Genomic DNA, 17,829 nt, shown 5'->3' on the forward strand with positions numbered 1-17,829 from the left:
TTTGCTACCTGCAAAATCTGGCTAAAATATTACCCTTTATCTGCCTGACTCACAGATGGTAGTACTAAAAACAACGCTTCATGACCACGCGTGCTTTAAAAGTCCTGTTGGTATGCTTAAAATCACCTATTTCTCTGGGAAAATGGGAAGTCCGCCTCGCACCGACCGAGTGGAAACGCGACGCAGGAAACGGCTGGCAGGGAGAGGGCTCGTTCGGTGGGATGAGCGTCTGTGCGGTGCCTGATCTAAGAGCTGATGGAATTAGTTAGGATTCACTCTGAAATTCTTGTTGGGTGTCTTTGAAATGCGGAAGACGGTAATGTTTTTAGTGGATAATAACCTGGGACAACGGTTACTCCGTGTTCAGAAAGGTGTAGTCAGGGGGCTGGCCTGAGCCCGTGCTCCTGCTCGCGAAGGCAGGGCTGGGAGGGGGTCCACGGAGACGCCGTCGGCTTTTAGCGGGTGGGAGCAGCGTTCGTCCTGAGAAGGACCTGCTAGCTTTGCGCGCTCCTTTTGAGATGAGTTTGGCGTAGGTTGGAGGCACTGGATCTCGGGTCGTGCTGGAGCGCGTAGGGCGCCGCGGCCGCACAGTCGGGCAGCGTAGAGAGGAAGAACCAGGCGAAACCCCCGAGATGAAGTCTGTGCCTGAAGATCTGATTCGCGAGTTTACCTTCTCTTTTATCAGCGTCGAGTTTGGTTCCTAGGACGTCCTTGACCGCAGCCGCGGAGGCTGTGACTCACCGTGATGAGTGAGAGGGGAAGTTCTCTCGGAACAGACAGTTTTCGAGGATTAAGGCTGTATGAGTCCTGTAATTAAATGGAAATCAGAAGTTGTAATCTGTCAGCCTGTTAATAGTACTTACCAGCGTCACAAAGGACTTGAGTCTTCACTGTTTTTGAAAGTCTCAACTGCTTTGAAATAAAAGTGCGTTTGATTTAATCTCTCCCTAACGTGCTGGAAAAATACTGCTTCGATACTGAGGCTGCCGTTGGGTGACTGGAGAAAGCTGGAAGAGTTGGTTTAGTGGGTCTTTTCCACCTTTTTCTGAATTGTAAATATTCGCGGGCGCTACTACGAAGGACAACGGGTGCAGCCTGTTGCTGATATTCGCAGTGACATCTAGCGGACCTGATACGCCACTCTGCGTTTAACATTTGCTAATGGCAGCTCTTGCTGGTAGAGGGCTGTCTGCAGTAACTCTGTTATCTAAACAAAGCGTTTCCTCTGGCGTTTCTACTGCGTCTGTGCTGTGAATATTGTTTACGTGTCTCTGAACGTGTGGGCAAGCCCTTTAATTTGCCGTTTTCTTAAATGCTTACAGACTGAAGACCCGACCATGGAAAGGCCATACACATTTAAGGATTTCCTTCTCAGACCAAGAAGGTGAGGGGGAGGGGCTTTTAATGTAAAAACGTTTCTTAATTCAAGGTTTATTATTTGCAGTTATTAAAAGGCTGTTGAGTGATACGTACCTCCTTGCCTTCTAGCCACAAATCTCGTGTAAAGGGTTTCTTGAGGCTGAAGATGGCTTATATGCCCAAAAATGGTGGCCAAGAGGAAGAAAATAATGATCAAAGGGAGGAATCAGAGGTAAGGCACTTAATGAGGAGTGGACTAGTTTCCTTGACTTCTTTGTATCGTTGTTATACGTGGGGAGATGGAGGCATTAAAGGTTCAAATATAATTGTGGAAAAAGTTGTACTTTGAAAGATAAAACACTGGTATAAGCTTATTCTTCTGCTTGCTTTTTTTCTTTTTTCGTTTAACTGTAAGCTCGTGTTTTCAGATATTTTAAGTGCCACAATGAGTTCTGAAGTCCACTTGACTCAGTTACGAGTTTTTTCCATTTCATGAAAATTCTCAAGGCCTTGTAAGTCATGCAAAGTGGACAGAAGAATGCAGAAAATCTACCCGAGCGATTCATGTCTGACACGAGCATGATGATCTGGGTTAGGCGAAGAAGTACCTCTTCTCAAAAGTCCATTTCGAATTGGCTGCTGCGATGCGTTTTCCTTTATTTCCTTGTTGGGGCTGACTTCAGGAGCATAAAGCTCGTGCAGGCACAGCAGTTGCTGCGCAGTTACCTTGTGCTGCAAACCAAATGTTTAAAAAGACGTCTCAGCGCTCCCTCAGCTGTCCTCCGTTTTAGGGATTAGCGGCAGTTGGGACTGACAGAGTGGATGTGAGCCCAAGCTTGCTGCAGGTGCGAGCAGCCTGCAGCAGTCACCTCTAGCAGGAGGAGGAGGGCTCGGCTCTCGAGCGTCTGATGAGTTTGCCTTCCCAAAGGTCTGCCCAGACCCTGGTGCGCGCACAACTGGCTGTTTCTGAGTCGGTTCTTGAGCTGCGCGCATTAAAACAGCACCTCAGGTTCATCACCCAGCCGGTACTAAGCTTCCTCTGGATCTCGCGGCAGGGTCCCGCCACTGTTGTTGCTCTGAAGACAAGAGTTTACAGACTCACAAACAATGACTTTTGCTCTCTCATCACGTATGAAAAGAAGTGTGTGTGTATATAAAATAATTTTATGTTATATATATATATGTAAATACAGAGGTATATGTCAAAGTTATATGTAGTCACACACACAGACATTCAAACAGCAAAAATATCTAAATCTAGCATTCATGTAAATTAAGAAATTTCTAAAAGTAACCTGAATTATCTTTGTTACTTGAAGTATCAGGAATTTTAGAGGTTCTGCTACATTGTTTAGTGTGTGTTTTGGTGTCAAAAGTACATTTTTATGACTTTCAAAAGATCCTCCTGACTCCTATAAGATAATGCCACAAAGCTCTGACAATGTCCTGTGGAAACGGCGTCTCCTGTTAGTCGGTAGTGGTGAAATGCTTTTAGGCTTCAGTTAATCAAAACACTTACAGCCGTTATTTAATTTGGCACATTTAATTTTGCAGAGCAGAGGGAAAAAAATATTCTCACCTCTACCTGAATTACTGTAGGCTGGAAATTTTTGCCTGTACAGTCTTACCTAGGGGATGAAAGTTGACCTAGAAAGAGCCCGAAATGGCAGTTAGGTGTCAGTTTGCGTTCAGGTAGGTTAGCATGTTAAAATCTACTGGGAAGCACTTAGGAAACACACATGCAATATACTTTTTTGTATTGAAAGCTATATAATGCTTTTAAAATAACATTAATTTTAGGAGAGAGGTTTTTTTCTAAGCTTTCTAAGAAAAGGTGTGTTGGAGTGATCTGTGTGCCTGTGTTTTGGCCTGCTTTTGTTTTGTTTTTTTTTGCATGTTTTTAACTGCTGTCGGTAACTTCAACACCTTTTGGCCAGCTTCCGTTAAATTTGATAGAAGGGTTGTGTGGAGGTGGCGAAGGGAATAAGTTCATATATGTCTTAGGCAAATAGCAGCTGGGAAAGAGAAATGAGAGCAAACGATTACCCTCCCTGAGGAAAAGGCTGCGTCGGGAGTTCCACGTTTACCAGTTGTTTCTGTTTGGCTTCGTGGTTGGGAATCTGCCCCGGGCCACCACGAGCACTCACCCAACTAAGTTTGGGCATCACTGTTGTAAGAGACCGATGGGATTTTAGGTTTTTTGTTGTTGAAATGAGGCACCCTGTGTGACAGTGGGCTTTATTCTATTTCTGTATGAACGCTTCACTTTGGAAAAATTTCAGAATCTGTACCTATACGCTAACATAAGCAACAGCGACGTAACTTGTCAAACTTTATAATCTTTTTTTTTCTTCTTCCCATTTCTAAGCATGGATGGGATGTGGTTGATTCCAGTGACTCCGCGTCTCAACGTCAGGAGGAGTTACCACCTCCTCCGCTGCCTCCTGGCTGGGAAGAAAAGGTGGACAACCTGGGACGGACTTACTACGTCAACCATAACAACAGGACTACTCAGTGGCATCGACCAAGTTTAATGTAAATGGCGGCATAATGCAGTAATTAGTGGGGGTGTGCAAAATTATCAGTAAGAGTAGTGGGTTTTTTTTTTTTCAGACAAGCATTACTATTCTGACAAATTCAGGGTTTACTGACACATGAATCGTGGGGTTCGCTAACTGGAGGGAAGGCTAGAAGCAATATAGTTGTGATTAGTATTAGAAATTCAAAATAAAACATATTTGTTAATTCCACTTAAAAAAAACCTCTAAAACAACACAGTCTGTCCAAATTCCACTGAAGTCAAAGGACATGTTATCTTCGTGATGCTGGGATCAGGCCCATGGAGATGACCTCTCCTTGTTGCTTAAGTGTCTTGTTTGATAGAATGGGAACAGTAAGAAAATCCTTATTAAATGTAAGGTGACTTGAAAATCCTACGTTGGACACTGCACCTTGACAGGCTTCTCCTGGCTGTGGGGATTCAGGAGTAAGACTGTTAACTTGCTGCATGGAGTGCTCCAGGTGAAAAGAGTTACAACGTATAGTATATGAAACAAGATTTGTGGCCTCTTTTACTGAACGTTGTTGGTTGTTTGGAAAAATAACAGGAAGTTGAAAAGTTTAGGGTTTTTTATTTGTTTAGACTCTTCCCTCACAATTCAGCTTTATGAAAACAAAGATTGTTTTTAATTCTTCCTTAACCTTCCTTACAAAGGTCATATTTATGAAAGCAGTAAATATGAATCGTAATCGCCACAAACAAGAGCTTTGCTCGCATATCCCCTTTTGATATGTATTTGACAACCCTCGTGCAGTTCTTGTTTGCAGTGTGAGTTACGTGTGCACCTGAAGGTATCCTTTGGCGTGCAGGCACGTCAGGGAACTCTGTGGGGAAATTTTCAGAGGAACTCCTGAAAAGAGCAGTTCTCCTTTGCATTGGGGATCTTTTCCGGTGGTCACATTAGATAACTTGCAGTAGCTGTATTGAAAGACCATTCCCCTCAGGCCTGCTTCCTCAGCAAGATGATGTCTTGGTACCCACCTTGGAAGGAATACCAGAGTGAAGGAGTGCTCCTGTAGACGTAAAGGTTGAAGGAAAAGTAAAATCTGGAATGATTCTGGTTATCACAGGAAATGATCGGTAGTGGAGGGTTAGTATATTTGCATGTGGGCTTCCACTTCTGCTCCGCCAGCTTTGATGGATAAAGAGTGTTAATTTCCAGTATCAGCATGACTCCCTTGAGTTCTGTGAAGTGCTCCAGGTTTTACTTACTTTAGATTAAAGGGCTCGACTGCCTGCTCTTTATGAAGCCTGACGTATGCAAGAATAGTCCATGTTGTATTATAATCCAAAGGATAACATGAGATTTTGAAAACAGTGGACAAAGTAAATGTTTTAAGTTAACATTCGTTATTTTCTTGCTCTTCCCTCCTTCGCGTTCTTTCACGTCCCCACTACCCAGTGATGTGGGCTCGGATTCAGACAACAACATCAGGCAGATCAACCAAGAAGCAGCCCACAGACGGTTTCGCTCTCGGAGGCACATTAGTGAGGATTTGGAACCAGAACCGATGGAGAGTGGAGACATTCCTGAAGTATGTCACGGTCTTGGTTTTAAGAGTCAAACTAAACTCCAAGCTGACGTGTTTCTCATTCGTAAGCTAGTTTCTATAAATGTGCACAGTAATGTTTTTACACAGTTTTTGTAGAAACTGCCTGCATAAAATACCATGGCAGACAGAGCCATACTTTCGAGTTCACATGCGTTTATGGGTGACCGATATTGAATGCACGATACTAAATACAATACAAATGCAAGGACAAATAGTTATAACTCCAAGAATTTCTTGTTACATGCAGTTTGATGGAAACATGTTTAATATTCTGCTTTGAATAAAAACGGAAAAAGTTCTGAGAAGTGGGGAAAATAAGGCACTGTAAGCAGGGGGTTTTTTTGGTAATAATGTAAGCTAATAGAACCTTGTGATTGGAACTGCCATTTATTTAAATTTTCTTTAGTGTCATGAATTAGTGGGAAAAGAAGGTGAGTTTTTTTTTTACTTAGAGTTTTGAGATACTACTTCTCAGTATGTTTATATAATTTATGGTTAGACTAAGTAAATGAAGTTGAGTGGATTGTTGTTTAAAGCTCTAATGGCATTCAGTTTTAAGGAATGTTTTATTTTACTAGTCACAGACAAAATTCTTTGTGAAAGTTATCTTTGGTTCTCTAAATGTTATTCAGAGCAAAAAATGGATTGCTTTTGGATTGGATAACTTTTATTGCATTCATTGGCTATTAATAATTGATTTGTAAATACTTATGAACACTTTCTAGTATGCATTTTATTCTGAACTAAAATTAACGGTTGTTTCTTACAGTTTTTCGTAGCACACTGCAGAATTGGTCACGTTTTGAACCCAATTTTGAATCGACTATATGTAACGACAGCTGGTTTTTACTTAACATTTCATCTGCATCATTTTCCATGTTGAATTGTAAAGCATTGTTTAATATCCACCGTGAAGAACGTTTTGAAGACAGTATGAAAACCCTTTATTTCCCTATGACTGCTTCCTACTGAGTAGAATGCTTTTTTGTGTGTTTAGGGATTAATTTATTTCATTTAATAGTAATCACATTAGCAGACCTGAAAGCAGCATTGAAGATGCATGCCTGTTTCATTATTTCAGTTGATAACAAGCCCATCTGAGGCTTTTCATAGCTCTTTGTACTGCAGAAATAAGTAAAATGCCAGTATTTGATGCAGCGAGGTAGTCATCTGGAAGGCATACTGAAAAGAGAGACTCAGTCTGCCTTTTTAAATGCTAAACAGTTTTTTTTCCTCTTTTGACAGCCTTGGGAAACCATTTCAGAGGAGGCAAGTGCAAGCGGAGATTCCTTAAGCTTGTCACTGCCGCCACCTCCTGCGTCCCCAGTGTCCCGAACCAGTCCTCAAGAGCTGTCTGAGGAGCTGAACAGAAGACTTCAGGTCACTCCTGATTCCAATGGGGAACAACTCAGTTCTTTGATTGTACGTGACATGCTCTGCTTTCCATATAATCCTCCATTGCTATAATCTTCTGTTAGCTTGACATAATCTGAATCATTTACATGGACAGTGGGCTTAGGAAAACCCAAGCACACAAGTTAAACCTGTCTTCAAAAAAAGCATCTGAATTTTACCATAGAACAAACTGCCTTAAAGAACAATTAGACTTCCTCAATTCGGGTTTAATATTTTCTTCTGTATGGGTTTAACTTCGGAGTCCGCGCCAGTTATACCTGAGGTGAAACAAAATATATCACTAGAGAGTATCAAGCTAGGACTTTTCCAAAGGAAAGAGGAAAAAGTGCTAATGCTGATCCTTTTCTGCAAAGAACTTATGCAGTAGATGTCTTGCAATGATTTGAATGTCATCTAGAGGCTAGTTCAGCAAATTATAGCTCTGATGGCTAACCATCTGCGTAAAGAGACATTTGCGTCTTTGTAGATAACTACAGATTTCTGTAGGCCTTCACTTGGAGGGCAGGAGGCTAATCACATAGGATCAGTGGCCAGTGGCAAGATCAGGATCTACATTTTTTTACATTGAGAATAAAAGATAAATAGTATATCTACACAATTATCTTAATTAAAATAATTCAGTAATTATATTCATGTACGAACTAGCTGTTCTATGAATCATTAAGTGATAACATACCAGTGCAATAAAAATTACAGACCAAACTTGCAAAGTAAGGAACTGCCCAAGTCAATGCCAAAGCATTTAAAATCCCTATTACTGTACATTATCCAGAGTAGCAGAGGTTTGGGATACTGCAAATAATGAGAAAAAAAACACATAATGAAGTTACTGTAAGGTGCCATGCCAAGACACTCAGAAGATTGCAAATGAAGACTTAGTGGGTCAGCAGTGTTTAGCCCCAGCTCATCTGTCATACGAGTCCTGTCTCTGAACTGTGCTTCCCAGAGCCTGGCTGCTGTGAGGGCTCATTAGCCTGATCCAGCACTTAAATCTGAGCTGGTTCCATGTGAATGAACAGTGCTTGCCCTGGGCTAATACATCTTCCTAACTCAGAGGTTGGCAAGCACAGTCCAAGAACTTCATTTGGGTTGAGCCAGGTAGGTAGGAAAAGCTTGGCAGTACCAGCTGAACACAAGGTGTTCTAGCCAATCAATGCTAGACTGGCTCTGCATGAAGCTCTCTCAGATGTTCTGAGCTGAACAGAACAGCTCAGAACATCTGAGAGAACATCTGACTGTTAGCTGTCTAACTTACAGTTGCGTTTCCCCGACAGCGTGCCCATGTTAATATATCCAGACTGACCTTTGACGGTTTTGTGCAGAGACAGCGTCGGTGTTATCCATGCATTCATTAATTTATGACACAGCTAAATTGCCAACAGATAGTTCAGAGGCGATTTTATGTGCGTGAAAAAGTTACTTTATCACTCTTATATATCTTTGTAATGCCAGAATGCACTTCAGACTGCTGGTCACTGCATTTGTCAGACAAATCCTGTCACATTAATCTTTAGCCTAACGGAGAAGCAATATGGTTTTTTTTAACCCTCTGATCTTTTAGTAGAGTGTGCTTTTAAGACTGATGATACTTTTGAATAAGAGCTGGCGGTTCTTGTATATGCCTCTTAAATAGTTTGCTTCATGGTGTTGCTTCCCTGTCTCTCCGTGGTGCATAGGAGCGCCCATGTGAGTTGTTATAAATGGGCTGGGTCATTTACTTGCTTATTAGAGCATTCTTATTCATACTGTTTATGTCCAGGAAAGAGTAAAAATGAGGTTTGATTAAAAATGAGGTATCAGTTACGCAAAATGATATGTTTAAGAATTACCCAAGGCCTGTTTCTGTGTGTGGAACTTGCAACCTCCGTCAAACCACACAGAAAAGCAATGGAGCAGGGTATTCAGAAATCAAGCAAACACCAGCTAAATTTGTCATATTTCAGTGCATGTGATTCACGTGGTATCTCTAATACAACACCACAACCCCAAATAAACTTCCCATCATCCTCACCATTCCTATCCAAAAGGAAAGAGAAAGTTGAGCCCCCATCGCAGTTTCTTCACCAAAAGGTGATTTAGCAGCAGTGCAAGTAGCGTCAGAGGAAGTGTACAGTTTACCCAAGGTCACCTTCCCACAGAAGCTCCTGTGGTCTCTGATCCTCCATAGCCACTGCCTGGTAGTTCCAAGGTTATCTGGGATATTATTTAAGTACGGGGCCTTCTGAAGGTGCGTGCTTGTCTGAAACAAGGGTTTGGTATGTGAAATACGGCAAATGTAGCAAGTTACAAGGCTGTTCCTGGGAGGCTGGGTTGTTGATGCCAGCAAGAGAGAAGGCATTTTCAAGGAAAAGGCTTTTTAAATGCTGTGGGTTTTTTTCCCCGTTTTATGGGATTTCTCATGAGGGTAACAAAAAACGATTGTTCAGGCCATGCCTTAACGTCTTCCAGATGTCTTGTGAAACTGGCACGATCTATGGAGATATTTCAAAATTAGGCAGTCACAGTCCCAAAATTGTTGGGGTTGGAAGGAACCTCTGGAGGTCCAGCCCCTGCTCCGGCAGGGTCAACCAGAGGAGGTTGCCCAGGACTGCATCCAGGTGGGTTTTGAATATCTCCAAGGATGGAGACACCATAACCTCCCTGGGCAGCTTGTTTCAGTGTCCAGCCACCCTCACAGTGCAGAAGTGTTTCTTTAAGTTCAAGTGGAATTTCCCGTGTTTCAGTCTGTGCCCATTGCCTCTCGTCCTGTCACTGTGCGCCACTGAGAACAGTCTGATTCTGTCTCTTTTATTCCCCCCCCCTCTGATATTTATACACGTTTTTACCATATAGAATTCTAACCCTAATGGTTAATTTGGATTTGGATTCAAAGTAAGAAAAGTAAAATTACTGAAAAAAATCCGTATGTGTTTTGTGACAATGTAATTTAAAGACATCTTTCTTTCTCTTTTCCAGCAAAGAGATCCTTCTTCAAGACTAAGATCTTGCAGTGTAACGGATACAGTTGCTGAACAGTCTCAGTTATCCTTGGTAAATCAAAGCTAACTTTTATTTCTTGTTTTTGTTTGAATATTTTCTGGTTCTGAATGGCATCTTTTCCTTTGGCTATGAATTCAGATCTAGATCAGGTACTAGTACGGACATTTGACTTTCCCAAATAGTAATGGATACCAAATTCATAGCATCATGATCAGCAAGTCAAAAGGTGAAATCTATAAGACAGAAAAAATTTTTAGACTGTGAGCATAGCCTGTTAGCACTGTCTAACTTTAGCTGTCTAACGCAGAAAGTTTGTTTACCCGACTCCTCGTAGTCAGCAGGGAGAGCAAATCCTCCAAGGGAGGTTTCCGAGCAGTAGCCTAGTTAGGCTTTTTGATTAAAATATTGCAGCTGGAGTAGGAGAGTGCAGGAACACCATCTATTCTTGGAACTGTTGCAACCACAGGGCTTTCCTATCAGGTAGATTTTTGTGTTCTGTAAATTAATCAGTTTACATTTTTTTGGAATATATGAGCCTATAAATAAAAAGTGGGAATATTAGACACTCGCAGACGGTTTTGGGAGTAGACACTCCCAAGTGTGAACAGAATTACTAATATGGTGTAGGAAAAGTACTGTGAACATTAAAACGGATTGATGTTTTACCTAATTAGTTATAACGATCCTTTTTGTGATAGTTCCTGAACAATAGAACTCAATAAAATGCTATCTGTTGTAGTTTTCTGAGCTGAGTGATTTAAGTAAGCAGCTTTTCTTTTCCAAATTTATTTAAGAAGTTAAGTAGATCCACTAAACAGGAAAAGATGCTAAGATATCTTTCAAAAAAGTGACGGTGCCTTTCACACCATAACCATGCACCTCTTCACTCTAACAGGTAGATAGCAATTTCTATATTTTTTTTCCTACAACCCAAGTATGAGGATTGCAAAGGTGGTGAGCTATAGAGAGACGGCAGAATTGTACAAGATCTGCTTTTGAATAAGATTAGTCAGAGTGTTTCGAAACAATTCAATATTTTTTTGGAGAACTTCTTCCAGGCTTTTTTTTTACCCCCCAATTTTTATTAGGAATACTTTACATATGAAACCACAAACAGAAAAGATTATGCAAATTTACTGTGGAGATATTGAGTAAGTAGAATGTATTAGTAAGTGCATTACTAAAGGTGATGTCCCTCCTTCATTTGCTTGTTGTTGTTATTGGGCAGGCGTTTACAACAACCATACTACTTTTCTCTTTGTTTTTGTTGATTTTTCATGTATTTTAGAAGTTGCTTAGTGTATCTAGATTTACTGCTTTGCAGATAGTAACAGGTAATAGCTGTTGTTCAAAATGGCGCTTCTGAAGTATTATCCATCTCTCTGCTTTCTTTTCTGGGTAAAAAATACAGTGGTTTCCAGCACGATTACTCCTAAACTGTCTTCTCTCTCTAGCCGAAGTTGCTCTATTGCCGTCTGTTCCAGGGGTGTTCTCCTTCTTTGCTTAAAACTAGCCTATGGACTCTCGGCTTCTTTAACTGCTGTAATCAGATTGAGCTTGCTTATGATATGTTTTTCACTTTATTGTTGTAGAAAATTTATTTCATTAGCAGATGTTTGAAACAGCAGAATTGAAAGCGTTTCTCTAAAACCAGGATGTTAACTGATCTGACCAATTTTTAGTCTTTACTGAACTAATGGTACTTTATCTTCTAGCAACTGAGCTCGTTCTTTCTTTCTAAATAAAGTGCTGTTCTTGACTTTATTAATCCCCTCTGAAAATTTGAAATACCGTTTGAAATCCACTTTTTAATCTGACTTTTTCTCTGTACTCATTGATGACCAGAATTTATCTGCATTTGTTTATCAGTGGGAACATGCAAAATTTGTTTGTGCCTCCAAAAAAAAAAAAAAAGAAAAACTTTATCATGTTAGACATCGAGTAAGTGTTCTTGATATTATCCTTAGCGATAGTGAGCATAGAGAATTGGATACTAGAACTCCTGAAATCAGTTCCCTCAATGTTTTGTGTGCGAAATTCTGACTGGGTCATCACTGATTGATGTTGTCCTTTTTTTGCTGTTACTTTTGCATTAACTTTATTTCAGTCTAATTGCTCTCCATGAATAAGCTTGAGAGTGTCTATGATTCTTTATTCCTAAAGATACGAGAGTAATCTGTGACCTTCATCACTAAATATACTTACTGTAACATTAATTATCATTTAACAGCAGAGTGGTCCATCTAGGAGAGCTCGTTCTTCAACTGTCACGGGTGGTGAGGAATCAACGGTAATAATACTCTTTATCAAGCACTATCTGTAAATAAAATGCGGGTTGGCTTTAGGTCTTATACAGCAACGGACATTTTTTCACAAAGCAGCAGTATGTTGAATGAAACGCAACCACTGAATCAATAGTTATATTTGGTTTTTTATGTTTCAAATTTTCTCTGATAATAAATGCTGCAGTTTCACTCTAATACTAACCCATTTCAGTGATGCAGATATGCCACTCAGTTTCAACAAAGTATGCACTTCTAAAAAATGAGAGAGAGAATGCCTAATTGTTTAAAAGCCTATATTGAAAGAATCAGGGGGAGGCTTCAAATCAGTATACATGTAGCTAAGTTTTCAACTTACTTCTGTCTTCTCCTGCTCTCCATTAGACTAATTCATCTTAATTCTTCAAATAGATCATAATTTGAGAGTTGTGGAGATACAGTAATGCATCGCATAGTTCTTAATGGTCTTATTAACTGCCAGTTTTCATTTTCTGGTGGTCATTCAAAAGTCTAAGGCTGAATTTTTACTCTAAACATCCAATAAAATTCTTCAAGTGCTTTACTGAAAGTGTAATCCAAAGAAAGCAGTTTTAGTTTATACTGGACTCTGTCAAAAACATCCTGTGCTTTTTTACCCTGATTAAACGTCTATCTGAAGCAAATCATTTTCCAATAACTGTAAGAATTAGCTTTTATGAATAAATGCACTCCTAGATTATTTGTTTCAGGGAAACAATTACAATTTAAACTCAGTAAGTTTCGTATTTATATGTGGTAGTGTCAGATCTTAATTTGGGTGTTGATGCATTATTCTGTAATACTGTATATGTTTATTATTTTTTGAAAATCAGAAGGGAGGAACATGTCTTATATCCGGTTCCTGGAAATAGGAAATTTTTTAGTGTCCTTGCAAAACCTGCTTGATGTGTCAGTCATTATTTAAAATGTGTGCTATATAGAGTTGTAGTAAAAAGAAAGTCTTTTGTTGTCAGATGATACTGTATTATACTTCTAGAAAAAATATTAATATTTTCTGGTAATAGCTGAGTTCCAATTTCAGTGGCTCGTAATTGATATGGCTGCGTCACTGATGTTGTACCTAAATATATTACTGCTCAATAACGGGACCTTTTTTCTTCACTTCCTCTTCATTTTACATACATTTAAACTTTGAGGCTCAAATCCTCAGAGGACTCAGGACTTAAATAGGATTTATGCCTTGAAATGTAAAAGCATTATCTTCAAAGGTTCCCACGCTCCGTCCTTTAGACATTTGAAGTTCGTAGGCGTATAACGTGCCAGTAGTAAAGTTTCCAGGACACTTCCCGTGTCTGTGTTGTTGATTTCTGCTTGTCTTAGAGCAAGCTTTGGGCCTGAGGAGGTTACTAAAGGGGATGGATAGTCGCACAAACTAACCTTAGTACCTGATTTAGAACCTCTGTGGGTCCAAGTCTGAGTATTAGATGGCTCATCAGAGACTGATACTCTAAATAGTGATTTATAACACTAACGACGTTGCAGCTGCCCATGATGGAGTGATATTTTATTTAAGTTAGTGGCAGAAGATGTGTGTCTACACACACTAGAGTCTGTGTAATGAAGTAGGTAGGGATGTTTGTAGGTAAAATAGCATGTTTCTGTAAATATGTCTGTACTTATTGGCCACCTTGCTTTTCATGATTTTTTTTTTTAAGTCCCCAAAGAACCTTTTCCATTCCTCTGTGAAACGTGCGTTGTAAAACTGGACTGAGCAAAACGCGCGTCCCAGCATCTCCATTCTCACGACAGTGGTTCTAATCCTGTTTTTGTTTTATCCTTATTCATGATACTTTTTTCCTGTCACTTATCAAAGGCAGTCGTTAAAAAGATTCAGTGTTTAGGTAATAGCCTCTTGATAATTCTCCCAAGTTTCTGTGCTATATGATGTAATATCCTTTGCACTGTTACCTAGTATATGGGGAGCAGACTTTGAGGCACGCTTTCTGTTCTGCGGGTTACCCTGTGGGTTGCATTAGCCCACGAATGTTAAGGAGAAAGGCTGCTGTTAGTGCATTTTTCTTGTGTCTCTGTGTCCTCACAGCACCTAGTAAGTCTCAGTTGATCATTACCCCGTCATACCATGAATAGAATCTGTCTTATTGTAACCAGATAAGTGGGTTTTTAATCACAGATCACTAGGTTTTCCACAGCTTTTGTTTACTCTGTACTTGTAGACAGTATTAATAGCCACTGAATACAGCAGATGTGTAAGAATGTGTAGCAGTCGTACATTGGTCCAGAAGGTCTGGGAATCGCTCCCTGCCCTTTAAATGTCTGCCAGACTGCAGATCAGATACGTTAATTATCTAACTTTAACCAAAACATAGTCTGCGGACCATATTCTGGCCACTTACTGTGGCTTTATTGACCATAATTTGGAAACCGTTAGAACAACCTTGGAAGAGCGGGGCTCCTTCTCGTTGCCTGCTAGCTCTGTGAACTAAGACAAACAGAAGAATAGCCGTCTTTCCAGCAGTTGACCGACCATTGAGGAAAGAATTGAAGTCTCACTTGTTTCCATGAGTGTTGCTTACTTTCTTCATCTGTTTCCTCTGCTTTCTGTTTCCTAATGTAGTATACCATATGTTCCGACCCATTCACTGTCTTTTCTGATTTTCTTTCTCGACCGTCTAGGCAGTTTTACAGCTTACTGTGTCAACGATGGTCTTCCATTAAAAAAAGCAAATATACTGACTTAAGCAGGAGTCCTGGGAAGAGGCTTTAAAAATCTGAAGCAAGAACAAGAGTTACAGTATATTAATTTGCTAGAGCAAAGGACGTAGAGTGTAGAAAAAGAACGTACCCTGAATTTCAGCAGGAGCCTTCAGTGGCGTAAAGAGTTACCAAATCCTACTGTGCAGTCTTGGATCTCTGGGATAGTAGTTTTCCGCTGTTGTTATTCACAGTAACTGTTTTTCAATAGAATGAACATACATTACACATCACTGTATATAGGGGCCCCAAAAGAGTTACTCGTTCAGTTGTTCTGTGGTTGGGATGGATGGTCAATAAGGCTGAAAGTCTAGAGAGACAGAGATGTAACTATCCAAGGAGCCTTAGTTGGGGCTTAATGCTCCCGATGGTCTTGTGATTCTGCATAGTACCTGAAAACGTAAGCAGTGTATACTTAGCAAAAGAAAATACATTTTTTGCTAAGACGTGGAATACTTACACTCAGGAATCTAAGCAAAATAAAAGAAAAAATTCTTTTGAAGTTTGAGGTATTAGTGAATAGATTTCTGATATTGAGCTGTAAACTGGAGTCATGCTTAGCCATCTGTTATACAGATTAGCTTTGCATCCACCCTATTCATCCTATGTATATAAAATGCTGTAAATGGTTACAGATTCTTCTTAACTGTCAGCCATAATGCAAGTGCTAATGATTTTTTTTAACTCTAGCAAAATAATATTTTCCTGCAAATGAATATAAATACAATATAGTTAAAAATCTACTTGTGATATTTCTCATATGACTTTAAATTTCAGTCCTCTTAAGCATTCGTTACTTTTCCTTTTGACAACAGCTTTGTGGTTTCTAGTGCATCAACACTCAATAAGTATCAATAAATCTTGCTAATTCCACTTCATTACAATTTTCTAGTTCACCACTTTTGGTGTATATTTCGTAAATAGTACTCCCACATATAATTTGATGGGGACTACTTCATGTTTAAAATAAATTAAATATCAAAAGTACACAGCCATGAAATGGAAATAAATGTTGTATCAAGCTATCCAGCACACTATATTTTTTGTAAGCATCATGTGTTATAGATAACCATGACAGATGAAGGAAGAGGAAGAACATATCCTGAGTTCCTAGGAGACCAATGTTAGTATTTCTGTAAAAGTCCAAGGCAGGGAAAAGGGCGGTAGTTATGGTAAAGGCAGGAATAGCACTTTTTTCAGTGTTGGAATTTTACAAGAAGCAGAAATTTTCATATATAAAAAAAGGTCTTTTTCCCATCAGGAGAGTGGTCGTCAGTACAGTTGTTACTTCATCAGCAAGACTTCTGTCTAAGACTAGAAAGCTTACGTTAACCCTGAGAATCGGTTTCTAAACTGTACAGAGGTGTTTGGTACTTTCCAGGCTGATTCTTCCCTTGGTTTTAGTTAAAGATCATACCAAAAACGTTTAAAGAGTCATCTTCAAACGTCTTTCATCTCTGGCTAACAAGCGCTGCCTCATAATCTGACATCGTTCTCCTCTGCAGGAAAGCTCAGTATTTTTAGGACCTCTTCTGTAATGGTTCTTCACTGTAACCTGCTCTGAGTTCTCCTCCTCAGCTCCTTTACCTGTTGTGTATCTTGTGAGAGCGCCGTGTACTGAAGTATTGCTCTTGCAAGCGCTCCCCGAATTCAATTCACGGGGACCGCGGAGGGAGGCGAAGAGCTCGGCGCCGTGTGAGCGCGTCAGGACGCGGCGGGACTGAGCCGTCCCACCCGAATCCTGTGCCTACGGGCTCCGTCTCCTCCTGCCTGCGCTGTGGCTGCTTTCCTGCGCCCCAGCCCTGACCACAAGCTGTGCTTCAGATGGTCGCCTCGAATGTGGGCAAAGGACTGTCGCTCAGCTCACAGCAGAGGCACTTTTGCTTGCTCTACGTGGGCGATACCGTTACGGGGATATGCAGCTGTCTGTGGTGCTTTAACTCAGGGTCCCAAAGACTTCAGGTAAAACCATACTCCTAGAAAAGAGGTTAGAAACCCCCAAATCTACCCCTAGCTCACTGTCTTACTCGCGCGCTTGGTGTGACGCTGAGGCGTGAAGGATGAGACAAATTCCTCTTTCACGGTTTGTGCGCTAGTGCTCAAATCTTCCCAACAATTATTTTACGCTACTAATGAAAATGTCAGGATTGATGGTAAAATCATGTTGTTGTTGGGTGATGCTGAATCTGAGTTTGAAATTTGAACAGGAATCTCTCAGTAGTTAATGAAACTGCTGTTACTAACAAAATGAGCCAGTGTGTTCCGTTTCTCCTTTGTCCAGCACAGCTGTACCTCTTCGCCATCCGATTTCCCGAAACGACGGAAGTGAAAAAGATACACCTTCATGTTTGATTTCTGTGAGAAGGCAGGATGAGAGCGGGACCATAGATCAGAAGTCTTTCCACTTCGGGCTGAAACTGAAAGGATTTTTTTTTTAACGTAAAAATCCTTTTGCCCGAAAAAAGACATCCCTTTGACTTCTGCAGTTCTTAATTGCCTTAAATATGTGGCTTCTTTGTGAAGTTAACCACACTAGCGATCCTTGGAGGAATTTGACCCTTTAGCAAAGGACAGTTCAAGTGTGCATGTGTTTCCCAGCCTCCTTCCCCTGCTGGGACCTGCGACTGCCTCTTGTCGGACCCTGGCTTTACAGTCCTCCTTCTGATGGTATTTTTAAATACAGCATCCTGCTCCTTTCAGGGAAGGTCTTGTAACAACATCTCTGTTTCCAAACAGTCCAAAAAGAGTTTATCAACCTTCTTCTTGTAAGCCGTAGGCTGTTGTGGGGGGAGGACCGGTGTGAAAACCCCACAGCTGCTCCCTGCGGCATGGACACTGATCGGAAACCGGTCCGGCCCCGGCTCGGACCGTTTCTTCCAGACCTGAGCGCTGGCGCTGACCGTGGCGGCTGCTTGGGAATTTGCAGCAT

General features: G+C 40.6%; 1 protein-coding gene across 20 annotated transcripts in view; it reads left to right on the plus strand.

Moving 5' to 3' along the window:
- LOC104138472 (NEDD4 like E3 ubiquitin protein ligase) overlaps positions 1-17,829 on the plus strand; it is a 215,281-nt gene that overhangs the window by 158,122 nt on the left and 39,330 nt on the right. For 14 of the 20 annotated variants that reach the window (XM_068924507.1, XM_068924505.1, XM_068924518.1 and 11 more), the window contains 7 exons: positions 1,323-1,384; positions 1,489-1,591; positions 3,728-3,894; positions 5,322-5,454; positions 6,718-6,894; positions 9,844-9,918; positions 12,098-12,157. In XM_068924507.1, the coding sequence (XP_068780608.1) occupies positions 1,323-1,384; positions 1,489-1,591; positions 3,728-3,894; positions 5,322-5,454; positions 6,718-6,894; positions 9,844-9,918; positions 12,098-12,157 (777 nt within the window). The remainder of the gene's footprint in view (positions 1-1,322; positions 1,385-1,488; positions 1,592-3,727; positions 3,895-5,321; positions 5,455-6,717; positions 6,895-9,843; positions 9,919-12,097; positions 12,158-17,829) is intronic. The other 6 variants (XM_068924509.1, XM_068924508.1, XM_068924521.1 and 3 more) reach the window with 1 other exon arrangement.

This window comes from Struthio camelus, chromosome W (assembly GCF_040807025.1).
Source record: "Struthio camelus isolate bStrCam1 chromosome W, bStrCam1.hap1, whole genome shotgun sequence".
NCBI classification, from domain to species: domain Eukaryota; kingdom Metazoa; phylum Chordata; class Aves; order Struthioniformes; family Struthionidae; genus Struthio; species Struthio camelus.